General features: G+C 35.3%; 1 protein-coding gene and 1 long non-coding RNA gene across 2 annotated transcripts in view; one reads left to right on the forward strand and one right to left on the reverse strand.

Moving 5' to 3' along the window:
- LOC113111163 (uncharacterized) overlaps positions 1–13,019 on the forward strand; it is a 26,529-nt gene extending 13,510 nt beyond the window's left edge. Inside the window, exon 4 of the long non-coding RNA XR_003293268.1 lies at positions 12,892–13,019. This is a non-coding gene — a long non-coding RNA (uncharacterized LOC113111163). The remainder of the gene's footprint in view (positions 1–12,891) is intronic.
- fam83d (family with sequence similarity 83 member D) lies at positions 10,230–15,051 on the reverse strand. Its single transcript, XM_026275662.1, has 4 exons — positions 14,428–15,051; positions 12,908–13,075; positions 12,046–12,170; positions 10,230–11,695 (listed from the first exon to the last, which is right to left on the reverse strand). The coding sequence occupies exons 1-4, from the start codon at positions 14,899–14,901 to the stop codon at positions 10,786–10,788; spliced, it is 1,677 nt and encodes a 558-aa protein (XP_026131447.1). The 5' UTR covers positions 14,902–15,051; the 3' UTR covers positions 10,230–10,785.
- Between the last annotated feature and the right edge of the window lie 33 nt (positions 15,052–15,084).

Here is a 15,084-nt window from a genome sequence, read left to right on the forward strand (position 1 = left end):
GCCCGGGGAGCAGTTGGTGGTTCGATGCCCTGCTCAAGGGCACCTAAGTCGTGGTATTGAAGGTGGAGAGGGAACTGTACATGCACTCAATTCCTGCCGGATCGAGACTCGAACTCACAACCCTTCGATTGCCAGTCCAACTCTCTAACCATTAGGCCACGACTTCCCTGTCAGCATTAAGGGAAGTCGTGTGCTTCCCTACACTTAATGCTTATTTTTTCAGCATTAAGTGTACTTGGTCTGTAATAAGCAGACTTGAGATGATATCAAATCTGAAAAAAAAAGAATGAAGAAAAATCAAGTCAAATCTAATAAGAAATTGTTTTGTTATTTTATTGTAATTTCCAATCATGATCATTTCAGTTAAGTTATTTTTTTGTGCAGAAAGTCTGATATCATTAAATTGAATTATTTAATATTATTTAAGTGTTTAAAATGTGATTCCCACCACAGGATGCTTTCAAACACAATGCATACACTACTGTTCAAACGTTTGTGGTCTGTTAGATTTTTATTTTTTATTTTTTAAAGGTCATATGATGTGATTTCAAATTTTCTTTGGAATGTTACAAGTTCTTGGTGCATAAAGAAGCTCTGTAAAGTTGCAAAGACTAAAGTCTCAAATCCAAAGAGATATTCTTTATAAAAGTTAAGAGTCAACCACGCCCTCCTAAAATGGCTCACTCTTACACGCCCCCGCATGTCTATGTCACGATGTGGGAAGACTTGCATAATGTCGCCCAAATGTTCACACAAAGAAAGAAGGTGTAACTTTTATTCCACCACCATGTTGTGGAGAGAAGCTGTTTCGTTGTGAAAGCAAAACGACTTTGTTTGGCCTTGCAAACGATTACACAACTAGAAATCAGTGGTTAACTTGTATTTACAAAACTTTTTCAGAACAGTTCAACCCAAATATTCAGATGTGTGTAGCACATTTTATGGAGGATGAGGACTGTTTCCTAAACCATTTTAGCCTACAATGAGTCTGTGGCACAAAGGCTGTTTCTATGAAGTTGGGCAGTTCCAAATTTGCAAGGACAGTTTGGCGCTTCTGTCTCATAGCCTGTAAGTACGTTTAGATATTTAAAGAATTTACCACTGATGATTAAAACTTGAGTTTTAAGCAGTGTAGAGTAGTGCTTGTTTTTCATTTCTCAGATCACAAATGCAGACATGGTTTTATTTTTACGCAGCGCGATATGCAACACAACACGTATAAGTCATTAAAATCAGTAATTATGTCCCTACTGGATGCAACAAATGCCTCGTTTGTAATGGGTTTTATTGGTTTTGTCTTGTCATGCCGGGACACACGTAATCACAGTATGTTGGGCGTAACATTTCCGTCAAATGCTTGAGGTATTTAGACAATCACAATGCACTGGATAGCTGGCCAATCACAGCACGCCTCGCTTTTCAGAATGATGAGCTTTTTAAAAATCTATGCATTTCAGAAAGGCGGGCAGAGGAGAAACAATTATGTAAATTATGTGGAAAATAATGTGTTTTTTGAACCTTAAACCACATAAACACATTTAATTACAACAAATACACCAAATATTGTTCCTTTTAACAACCCCTTATGACCCCTTTAATGGAAATACAGGAAATCAGAATTATTGTGAAATATTATTGCAATTTAAAGTGTTTTATTTGTACATATTTTAAGACGTCATTCATTTTTTGTGATGGCAAAGCTGAAATTTTCAGCAGTCATTACTCCAGTTTTCTGTGTCTTTATTGAACAGTGTTGAAAAAAGTTGCTTTATACTTTTGTTGACATCTAAATTATTTTGTAGCAGTCTAAAAGTATTTACTGTGACTTATGAAAAATGTAATGCATCCTTGCTTTATAAACATTATAATTTCTTTGACAAATGTATATTCACTGATGGTAAAACAAATGAAATGTGTGCAGACTAAAAGCCAAAAGTGCCGTAGTTGAAGAAACACCCTGAGAAACTGGCAAGTGCTCTGTTTCCAGTCATACAGGGTGTTTCTCCTCTTAAATTCATCCTGGCTCTCTGACCTTGTTTTCATGCCTAATGGAAAGGTGAAAAAACCCACCTTCCCACAGGAGTCAAGTGAGAGGTGAATCCGGCATAAAATGACAAGCAGTTTTATCTGTTTATTCATCAGCACTTCAACTGTCTGTCCAAACCAAAAGGCCAGTCGTACAATACAATGAGACTGCTTTTGAAATCTATCGGCATTGAACTTCTTAAAGATGACATGCACTCATAGCACTTCGTGTTTATGGTCGGCCAGTGAAAACCTCTGTAAAACGGGTCTGTGTCTGTGTGTGAGTGTGAAGACAGACACCACGATGAAAAAGCAGACCCTTTTAATTGTAACTGCTGGTAGTTTTACTACCAAATTCATGCAAATATCCATCTCGCTGCATTTGCAGTATAAACAAGCATTTGGTGCTTGGAGACAGTGAAAGAAACACACAAGTATGGGGAAAGATCCACTCTGTCACCTCCACAACAAACTGCGATACTGAGAACAGTAGCGTGCCACTCCCTGCTGTCAAGCCACCATAAAGAAGAAGTGTATAAATACAGCCGATAAACAAAGCACTGAGTCTGCAGAAAGACTTTTTGTGGTGTGAGAAAACTGCATGTTTGTCAGTCACAGGATTAGGACTGTCTGTGTGTCTGTTGCTGTATACATAATAACTCGTCCTGATGATCTGACAGAAATCCAATTAAAACAAATACAACAGAAAAGAAAGAAAGAAAAAAGAAAACACAGACACACAGCTTCGCTAACGATTTTATCTAAGCATTCATAATGAGTCATTAATCATTAGTACTTGACGTTGGCCAGCAGGATGTTCCAGGAAAGTTGTTTCTTAATGTATAATTCAGCACAAGACTTTCAAGGTTTATCTATTAGTAATATGTTGGCCCATTCAGTTCAAGTAAACAGCAATATACTTTTGGCTGTTCACTATATTGCATAACAGGAAAAAAAACAATACAAGATTATTTTTTTAATTACTTTTTAATGTAGTGAGGATCAAGGATCATTTTTTAAATATCAAAACTAATATTTATTTTAAAATCATTTCATATTCAAACATATTCATTAGTTATAAGAAGAAAACTATTAGCAAATTAATTATTGTATTGTTATTATTATTGATATTATATTACTTTCATGATATGATATAGTAGGTGAAGGATGTGCAATATTTAGAATTTAATATAGACATTAGCAGACAAATTAAGCAATTTTAATTATTTTGCCATTGGTGATTAAAAACAAATTTTGTCATTGAGTATTGTTCACCATTTATTATTGCTAGTGCATTAGGTCCCTAAAATTATTTTCTATTCTAACTTTTAATATTATTTTTATTAAATAGATTAGATAAACCTTTGTTCGTTTATTTCATTTTAAATATGTAATTTTTTAAAAACATTTATTTTAGTGATGTTCCTTTTTCACAGAACAAACTACACAATGGCAACGAAGAAGAGAAAAAAAGATAATTACAATAATAAAATAAATTAAAATGTAATAACCTATGACAGAACAAGAGAACATTGAGGGACAAATGCATGCAAAGACAAATTATAATTTAATTGCTCAGGGAATGCATAAACAGGAGACAAATTCATAAATGTTGTAGAGTGACTCAGTCAAATGTATAATTTTAAAGAGGGTAAAATATTTATACAGTCATTTAGCAGAAACTGTGAGCTCTACTGCTTTCTTTGTGTGATATTACTGTTCAGATGTCCTCTGCAGTCGACTCAATCAATGATCAAAGTTGTGCTGATCTTGCAAGTCAAGCTAAGTTTCCCTTCCCCCTCCGTCCCAACACCAGTGGTCCTCCAGACATACGTGTCTAAACGCATTACCGCCAGTGAATGTAGCATGATAAACGTCAGCATGTGTAGAAAACATCACCCTGATTTGTTTTGTTCTTCTGGCCAGCCAGTTTGGAGAGCAGGGAATACCCTTGAGTTTAATTCAAGTTCATAGCACCTCACAGGAGAGATACAGATTGCACCATCTGCATAATTCAGACAGCGTTCACACTGACATAGACAAGTGCTTTTGACTAATTGTTTGATGATTGCATTAGGTTCTCAATCCCTCAAACATGTAATGCAACCCCTTGGGCTGTTGAAAGGTGAGTAAATGTTTATCTATGCACAGTTTGAAACTGTTCGCCATAGCAAAAACATTAAGCTTAAAGAATAAATATTAAAAATGTTACACTTGCAAAAGGTCAGAATATAAGGTCATTCTGCCTCTGGCTGTATAATAATGTGAGAGCATGTTGCTGTTAACTTGTTTTTTTTTTTTTTACATTATTATGAAACCGTAAGTAGCCTCAATAATTATTAAGGATCATTGACCTTGTTCATCCTAAAAGAGAGAATTTACTGTAAAAATATTTCATTATTAAAACAACATATTTGAGAAGCAAAATTGTATAGGGACATGAATGTGACCCTGGACCACAAAACCAGTCTTGAGTGTTAGTTTTTCAAAATTGAGATTTATAATAAGCTTTATAATAAGCTTTCCAGCTTTCCAATAAGCTTTCCATCGATGTATGGTTTATTAGGATCTGACAATATTTTGCAGAGATACAACTATTTGAAAATCTGGAATCTGAGGGTGCAAAAAAATCTACATATTGAGAAAATCGCCTTTGAAGTTGTCCAAATGAATTCTTAGCAATGCATATTACTAATCAAAAATTAGGTTTTGATATATTTATGGTAGAAAATGTACAAAATATCTTCATGGAACATGATCTTTACTTAATATCCTAATGATTTTTGGCATAAAATAATACAATCTATAATTTTGACCCATACAATGTTTTTTTTTGGCTATTGCTAAAACTATTCCCCAGCGACTTACGACTGGTTTTGTGCCCTAGGGTCACAAATATGTGTTTATTTAACTCAAGACATGATCATTTTTTATGCTTAGAAGGAAAGAAGAAAATGCAAATGTTGTAAGAAAACGTCTTTTAATTGAAAATGCATTCTTTGAAAGCAAGTTTAAATATTAAGTAATATAAATTAGTATAGTCACCAAGAGACCTTCCCTGTTTCCTTTCTCAGTAATGTCAAGTGCTTCCATTTCATTTTTCTTTTTTTCGACTTTGTTTCATTTCCAGTCTCTTTGCAGTTTATCAAGTGGTCATTATTCTTGACATCATTTGGCCTACCCCTCAATTTGGCCGATCATTTAAAAGCCTTTAGCAGACACATGAGCAGCTAATAGATTACATCACAAAATCCATATGAAATCAATTTGCATGAATCAATAAGTAGATGGAGCGTCTGTGAAACAGACACCAAGACAGTCCTGATCAATAGCCAAGGTACATGTTGTTTAACAGCTTGCCAAGCACCAGCAACTATTTTCTAACCCATTAGTTTAAATGAGTTGAAATGCGACGTCCATGTAATGATTTGAGTTTAAAAGCAAATATTTGTGTCAACTGTCAATGCTAGAAAGGCTTTAACAGCTCCTAGGATCAGCTGTAACTTCACACTCTGTCATAAACTGATGAGGCAGATGGAAAGAGAGCGGGTAGAGCAGGCACGTCTCCTCGACAGCGTCCGCTTAAACCGTGAGAGTGAGAGGGTTTGCGGTGTATCCGAGCTGGGAGATGAGTTGAGATAAAGACTCTATGAGGCTGCAGGAAACGTTGGATGAGGGTGAGTGAGTGAGTGAAGCAGAAAGGGGCCTTATCTGTTTTAAACAGCACTCTCCTCTCAGGCATCTCTTTAACCACATGCAATCAGATTCTTCAATCTCCATAAGAAAAAAGAAAATAAAAATCGTGAATTACCTTAATCTTTTCTCTCTTTTTTTATTTTTATTGTGGCCATGAACCATTATAACTGTCTAAAAGGCAATTATTGCTTTAATAGTGTGGGCTTTGGAATTCATTATTTTAATGTTAATGCTATATTTGCTGTCTTTATTAAGGGATGCTCAGATACAAAAATTTTGGCTGATACAATAGGCAGAGAATTATTTTCATATTATGGTAGATAACCCATGAATGGCTCATATTACAGTTCTATTTTGGGTAAATAAAAGACACACACACACACACACACACACAAAACTCAAATCAGTCCTTTTAAATTATGCAAGTGATTTATAGTATCACAACATTATAATGTACAGTATGACAATAAATGGATATTTATTGAAATATTCAATGCAGATTAATACAGATTACATTTGAACAGTGTTAATAAATTATTAGTGTTTTAAAGGTTTCCATTAAAGTGCAAAATAGGGGAAATGAGCACAAACAATTAAATAAATATCGACTGTTAATGATACATAAAAGAGCATTAATACTTGTCAATAACCTCCATTATCATGTATCCCCTGTTTGCGTGAGATTTATTGGTAGTATATAAGTGTCAGAGTTTGATGGAAAAAAGGTGATCTAAATGTAAAAATGAGCATGCGCATTGCACAGTTAAATATCAAATATCAACTGATATTATTAAATAAATAAATATATTGGCTAGTAACCAATATGGTACCATTATTTTATGTTTACAATTAATGCTTTTTTTGTAGGAATGCATTAGTTTTATTAGTAGTATATGAATGTGTTAAATAAAAGAAAAACCAATGTAAATCTAAAAATAATTCAATAGCCAATATGACTGAGTCATATAAGTATAAGTTAAAGTTAAAAATAAGTCATATTTAAGTCAAATTAACCAATAACTGATAGGTTTCCATTATATTGTTTTGTATGAATGCGTTATTAATATTGGTGATTGTAATTACTGATAGTAATAAATGACTGTAAGTGTAAGTGTAAAAACAGCATGCAAATAAGATACATTATGCATTATTCCCTTCTAACTTTTCCTCCTATTATTAGCAAAGGAAATCTGCATTGTTTCTGCATTACAAAGACAAAAGTGCAAAACAGATGAGCTGACCCAAACACAGAGCTGCACCTGTCACCTTCCCCAAGCCACACAGCAAAGACCACAGGACACAAAGACTGCTTTCACCTGAGACACACACCGTGGCTTCTATTAATAGCACAGTTCAGCAGTGGTGCTGACACACACATCTCCAAGTAGCGGTGGTGGTTACCTTCACTGACAGCAGTTACTATATTAATGTGGCTTGTATTACTCATTTGCTGAGAAAGTGTGAACCAAGGTCATGAAGCAAAAACACTGATAAATAGCTCTCATATTAGGCTATTTATCTCCGCTCTTTTTGGTCAGAGGAACAGTCTGAAATCAACCCGCGAGCTCTAAATGAACTAGGGGAAGATACGAAACAAAGGGCAAGAACATGTCACACCGGGGAGCGAGCAGAAAAGTTTACACACGCCATCAACTCGAACATGCTGCGCTCCGCCGGATCCACAGGGATTGAAAACAACCGTGTGTCATCATCATTTGAAAGCTGCAAATATAGCGGGGGCGTTAAAACCGAAATCTCTCCTGAAAACTACAAAAGGGTCGGCTGAGCCGTTTTGGCACGCGTCATCACATTGTTTCCCCCTGACTTGTATTTTCATGTCATTGTTTTGTATCCTCAGGCCAAACACCCTCCTCCAGATGGTGACTGTTCTAGTCTCCTCTTGATGGAAAGTCAGATGTTTACCAGAGCCAAGTGAGGGGCAGAAGAGCTGACGAGGGCAGTAGGATAACAAAAGGTCTCCACCTGCGAGTCTAGTTTAATTGGGATGACACAGACCTGTGTTAGGGATGGATATACACCCATGTGTTGCCAAATATGTCCGATATCCCTTTTAAAACGGTACGAGAACTTGCCAATTGCCTACAACACTTTCTACACTCATCTTGAGTAAAGTTTTTGAGTTGCTTGCATCTGTTTCTGTAGGCATTTCTATTCATGCTCAGCATACAATTGTTGAGATCTTAAAGTGACAGTTCAGACAAAAATAATTTACTCATCCACCAGTTGTTCCGAACTTGTATGAAGTTTTTTTTTTTTTTTTCTAAAACACACGAAATTCAGTATTTTTTCTTACCCCATTTTCCAATTAAATTAAGAAGATCATAATTGCTTTTGTAATTTATAGATTTACCTCAGTTACTGAATTATGGGCCTACATTGGGTTTAGGTAGAGAAACCATTTAAACACGAACTGTATCTTTAGTAACAACGACTGCTCTTTAAAACCACGAACAGGCTTCATCACTCAAGAGGAGTGATTAAAGCTGTGATCATTGGACAGTCATTGAGCTGTGGCTCAAAACACTCATGAAAACAAGATAAATAATTAACCGCCAACAATCACTTGTTGTGTTTAATCAAGCTATTAATAGTAAAGCTCAGTGGTGACTTTTGAACGTTTAAGTATTCAAGATAGTAAACCGGCATCTGAATGGTAATTTGTTTTGAGTGTTAATTAAGGCCTTCGTTGCCTGGATTTGTTGTTAAATATATTTTTGTAATGTTTATTCATTTTTAAAAGGCACTTTTATGGGTTCAATTGTAATTACAATTCACATAAACAACCCTTGTGGATTTTACAGCAAACAACATACTACTAAGAGAATCATTCGGCAGTATTTTGACACACACGGCAGCATGTGTAAATCTTCATAATGAACCAGAAATCAATAAGACACTAATCCTAGTAACCTTATCCTTAGTAACATTTTTTGTTGTTGTTGTTGTTTGTTTTTGGAAGAAAGGTTTTATGAAGAGTATAAAGCTGCAATAATTTGATCAGAAATACAGTTTAAACTATATATTTTTGTGTATAATTTTGCATTTTATTTATTCTTGAATGAATAGAAAATTCAAAAGAACAGCGTTTATTTGAAATAGAAATCTTTGTAACGCTAAAAAAAACTTTTTGTATGTGTATATTTTCGACAAGGTTAGCCAAGGCGTCAGTCTCATGAAGTGAGTTGCAAGGTGCAAGATAATAGCGCCCTCTGTGGTTTACAGAGAACTATTGCTGATGTGACATGAGGACAGACTTCCCAGATTTCCTCGTTCTGTGAACACACAGTTACTGACCTAAAATAAGGGCAGTCGTTTTAAATGATTTTTTGGTATAATTCTGCCTGAGTAATTCTTGCAATGGATATGCAATATCCATTGAATTATAGTTAAAAAACAAAGGGGTATGTTTGAAACCTCTAGTGAAAATGCATCTAAAAAAAAGACATTTAATTATAAATTACCAGCACAATTATTTAAATGAGGTTGTTGAGTTTAAAATGTAGGCCTACTTAAATTTTTTTGAGTGATTTGGTGGAAACAAGAACATCTGACGGTTTTTATTTTTATTTTTTTTCAACCGAGGAGTTCACAAATTTGCTTATTTGAATAGTGGCCTAGATATGGTAGAGAATCTTACACATTACTTATTCATTTTATGTATTAACTTTAATATACTTAAAAAAAGTTTTGGAAATTGGGTCAGGATTTTTTATTTTTATTTTATTTTACTGAGACTAATGGCCTGATTTAGCCGAATTCAACCTTGTGTTTAATAAAACCAATACATTTTGCAACACTCAGTTTTGAGACGTGCAGCCCTTGAGCAGACCAAGCATTTTCTGAAGAAGCATTTACACATAATCATAAAATATAACCCAAAATTCACCAATCTATTAACATAAACATTTAAGTCAGGAACTACTTACTGTACATTTAATTATATAAATATATTTATATGTTTCAAAAATTTACATTTTTGGTAAGGTTTTTCATTGGTTTTGAAATGTCCTGTGCTTTCCAATCCTACATTTATCTAGTAACATAAACATTTAAGTCAGGAACTACTTACTGTACTTTTAATTATATAAATATATTTATATGTTTCAAAAAATTACATTTTTGGTAAGGTTTTTCATTGGTTTTGAAATGTCCTGTGCTTTCCAATCCTACATTTATTTGATCAAAATACAGTAAAATTGTAATATTGTGAAATATACAAATTTTAAGGTTTCTAATGCAATATATTAAAATAGAAACGTATTTAAAATAGATATCTTATGTTACATTATAAATGTCTTTTAACTGTCACTGATGCATTTTTAATAAAGTAATTATTAACCCCAAACATTCAAATGCTGATATATATTAGAATATTTATTTATTTATTATATACATTACATTCCTGTATTTAAGCTAAATTAATACTAAGTGGGCCTTTATAAACGAGTGTTACATTCCACATTCCCACAAAGATCTCCAACAAAGTGTTCATCAAATGAAGAGTTTTATTAAAATGAGGCAATCATAAAACAATGAACTGTTTTTCCCCCTACTATTTTTGGTTAAATAAATATTCAAATGCCTCAGGCATTGTCCAAACGTTTCCAATTTAGTACAACCGTTTTGATTAATTCCTTTCACTAACATCATCCAAGGCACATCAAACACATAATCATGAGTGACTATTGTTTTTTTTTAGTTTTTTTCAATATATGAATATAAAAGTAATAGTGTTACAAAGGAGGTCATTTTCATAACTCCACAACTTTAAACAACACAGAAAGAAACAGACAACCAAATACAGACAAAGTGGATTTCAAAATATCACTGGAAAAAAAATATAGATTTTAGTTTATCTAACAGCAGAATATAATTCCCCCATCAACTACAATAAGTACAATTCAAGTTCAGAACAAAATCAGTATCTTTGCACATTTGTCTTTTTAATATTGCATACAAATCATTCAAACTATGTTTCTGGTTAATTCTGATTCGTAAAAAAACATTGCAGACCACCACCAGCGCTGTTCTCCAGTGTTCATGTTACTGCAGACATCTCGACTTGGGCCAAGTCCCCATTATCACATTGTCAAGTGTACTATGAAGCTGCCTGCCCTCCTGCTGACCCTTGCATCCTCTGTGCAGGCCGGGCCTCAGCGTCAGGTTAGTGAGGTCCACTAGTTCCCTCTTGTGAGAAAGCAGTGTCACCACGTGGTCGAGCTTGGTGCGAATGGAGCTGTAGTGGTGCTGTCGCTCTTTGGTGATCTTTAGGAAGCATTCCCTCAGGTTGACTTCTTGAGGGGCGAGACAGACAGGTGGGTGACAGTCCACCTCTTGTAGGTTGCAAGCAGATGAAGTATCAGGGTTGATCTGGTTGCTGCTGGACGAGGTTTTCGATTTAAGCTGGCTGTTGTCAGCACATGTTTGCACGCTCACCTCTGCTGTTTGGCAGGTGGTTTGTGTTGAAATGTCGCTGGAAGGTAAAGGGGGAGAGATCCTCACATCAACTGTCTGAGTCTGAATATTAACATTCGTTGCCGGTAAACGAGGAGGGGCATCCGAGGTGAGAGCTTCCTTTCTGAGTTCTTGCTCGATCCAGTCCTCACCTAGAGTGGAAGTATCAGAAACTGGGTTACTCTTTCTGTCTCGATCTTCAGTGTCTTCATTCATCTGTTGGATCTTTGGGGTATGAAGTCTGGCTGGAGTGCTCGTCAGACATTCTGGCTGACGCTTTGTTGTTCGTGCCAAGTAGGAAGGAGGCGTTCCAGGTGCTTTGAGGACAAGATGGTCATATAAAGCGCTGCTCCTGGCACTAGAGGGAGCTCTTGTATTCGCTGGCAGTGGCAGGGACTGGGCATAGAGGATGCGGAACTCTTCATCGAATTTCTCAGTTATCTGGCCAGATAACTCGATAAGGTTGCTGCTGTTTAGTTTGCCATCCGTCCAGTTAAACCTGTAGATAAAAAAGTGCCAAAATAAAAAGGACACGTATAAGCAGAACTCAAGTCGTAACTATTTTGCACCGATTGTAGGACATTTGCAAAGTTCTAATCGATTCATTTAATATGTCAAAATAAATAATTTCTATATAATTATTCTGCTTTGTCTGAAAGGTTACACCCATGCAAAATAGAAAACAAAAACATATTTTGAAAAAATGTTTTGTCCATACTTTGAAAATCATAACAATGTTGGACCCCATTGACATTCATTGTATTGACAAAAAAGGCATGTGTTGCACAGAAGAAAGAAAGTCATACAGTTATCACTTTCAAGATGTTGTGGAAAAGGGGTCTTTATTACCTATATGAACCTGTGGCCACTCTGTTTCCATCAATCAGCATGAAACGCTCATGAACCTTTCCAGTGATCCGAGCACCTGATCTCATGTAGTATGTAGAACCGGTTATGCTTCGTACTTTCATTTGCTTCATAAATAAAACAAAACACATTAAAAAAAATGCAATTAAAAATTGCTAAATATATAAAAAAAACAATAATATTAGCATGTAAAAACTGACTGTGAATTTAACGGTAAAATACTGTAAAAATGCTACAGCAAAAACCTGTTAAATGGTTAACGGTAAATTCCCCTACTATATACGGTGAATAACCGTAAATTGACATTCACAGAATTCTCTGCATTACATTTCAAATTTGATGTTTGTTTGTTGAAATAACTATGTTTCTTCTTGGTTTTTTCCTAACAGTTTTGTATATTAGGGTTGTTACACCTAATGTTGTTAAATGAATGTTTATTGCATTATTTCAGTTTCATGTGTGTTACCATGATGGTGTTTAGTGTTTGTGTGAAGGACAAGGTGCACCCTCTATATATTTTATTATTTAAAAACTGCTTGTGATGGGCTTAATTGGTTTATCATGTGACTTTCTTGACACTTCCTGCATTTGGTGGTTATCAGTGTATTACAAAGGTACAAAACAGATTTCAGTACTTCAGTAGGTTGGTATTTAAACGTTGTATTAGCTAATGAATTTACGGTATTTTACTGTCAATTTAAGTTAAGCAAATGAAAACCTAAGATGTTGCTACTGTATCTTTTACTTTAAAGTTCTGGCAACCACAGCTGTCGCTTTTTTTTTTTTTTTTAACAATAAATTTTACAGATGTGTTTTTTTTTTTTACAGTGTGAAGAACTCATACCAGCAGTTCATCCAGCTGTACGTGAAGGTTTTTACACATCTGTATGAATGAGGGAACAGAAGACTGGTCTAACAGAATATACACAGGAACTCTGCGCCGTGTGCAAGCTTCCTGCAGGTCTTGGAAGATATCCAGGTCTGTCAAGGAGTCTGTCACAATGGCAATCACCTAAGGATAAAAATCATTTCTGATTAATGAGAAATTAACAGCAGTAAACATTTCTTTGTGCAAGGGAGTATTGTTTGGCTAAACATGGCAGGAAATTAATTAACATCTTAGAGCTTCAGCATCTGAACTGAAGCGTTCTGGCTCATTCGTATGAATGTCATGACTGCACAGCCGCTGGCTACACACCTAGATGATTTCTTATTACGTTTGGTTTTTAAGTACATGCAAGCTGGAACAGATCCAGGATGCCTGCAGATATAACCTCAATACATTCAGCTCAAACCCCCCTTCATTTGAAGGACTGAAGAGCTTGTTGTGGGACCTCCAGGGTCAGACCCTAAGAGGTAACAGTCCAGTGTTATAGACGCTTCTGTGCATTCTTACCATTCCACATTCAAGATCCAGAGTGCTACTTTGAATAAGTCACACACATACCCTTCCAGCACCTAAAAAACCCAAAGGATGATTTTTTTTTTAAATTAATACAACAATCATCGTATTTCATTGTTATACTTTTTATTGTGGTTTCTTTTTTTTATATATATATATATATCACTTTAATCCTGTTAAAATTTTCAACTGGGAAATCTGAAAACAAACTAATTTCCCAACTCAATGACAATAAAAAAAAAATAACTAAATGAAAGTGTTATGACATTTAAATATTACTTCTAAATTATTCTGATCTATTTTTGATAAGTAATTTTTAATTATAAATTAATAAATTAATTCAACAGAGACAGACATCTGTTTCCATTCAATTAGTAGCTATTTATTAGCTACTCGTTTTTAGTAGCTACAATACTGCTTAATAAATATCTGTTTTAACAAATCTAGAAAAAGTGGAATATATAACCAGTTACTAGAAACATCTAAAAATAAGTACCAGCAATAACTGGAATACATACCTTTTAGAAATGAATAGTTGATATATCTACCAAATCTACATTAAATGTGGTAAATTTAAATTTAATTGTTACAGGTTACAAAGGAATAGTTACTAGGGGTAATTAAAGTAGTTCTGTCACTAACCGAAACTAAGTAGTCTCTTTAGAATAAGTACTAGTATATATTGAATAGTACAATTTAAAAAGATAATAGTCACTTTTGGATAACATACTAGTAATTTAAGAATGAATACCAGTAACAGAAAAATATACTTAATATATGTAATGATTAAATGTTAAAGCTTGTCATTGAGGCACTATTTTTTGTAAAGTTGCATTAGAACAGTACAGTTACGCATTGTGAAATTAATCACGGGAAAGAACAGATTAATTAACTAACAGCATCGTGTCCACATATACATATATATATATATATATATATATATATATGAGAAATAACGTTACCTCTTTCGCATTTTTTATCATCTTCCTGGCGGCTTCTTTGCAGCTATAAATGCACTCTCCATAACTCGGCTGGAAGTAGGCGACGGCGCGTGTTACTCCGCGGAAAGACCCCGCGGTGAAGGCTGGCCAGCCCATCTCTAAAACTGGAGGCTCGATATCAGACACTTCGGGGAAATAAGTGACAGATGAGCAGTCCAGTGTGGCCGACTGGTCCAAATGAGAATCGTCTCCGTTCAAAGAGAGTGATTTGGGCACTACAGCAGTGCGGGAGATTCGCCTGATCTCGTCGTCGGAGAGAAAGTTAGGGATCCTCTCTCTCTGCAGGAATCCCGTGAAGGCTTCGACTCCGCCGGCGACCAGCTCCTCCAGAGCGAGTCGGTGTCTCTCATTATAAAGCTCTTTCGAGTTTAGGTCCTGGCCTGTCCTCGGTGTCCGCCAGCCCGGCGAATCTTCAAGACACTGGGAAAGCGCCATAACTGAAAGTTTATTAATCGCACTAACGTTTCCTGAGATTAATACTACAATCTACACCTGCTGTCTCCTCTCCTGTATTTTCAGAGGTCCAGCCCACTGCCAGGCGGCTATTGGTCGGTGCGTTGTTACCAGTCAAGTCGTTGCATCACGTGTCCGCCAAGTAAGAATGCCATTGGACAACCT

This window comes from Carassius auratus, chromosome 11 (assembly GCF_003368295.1).
Source record: "Carassius auratus strain Wakin chromosome 11, ASM336829v1, whole genome shotgun sequence".
NCBI lineage: Eukaryota > Metazoa > Chordata > Actinopteri > Cypriniformes > Cyprinidae > Carassius > Carassius auratus.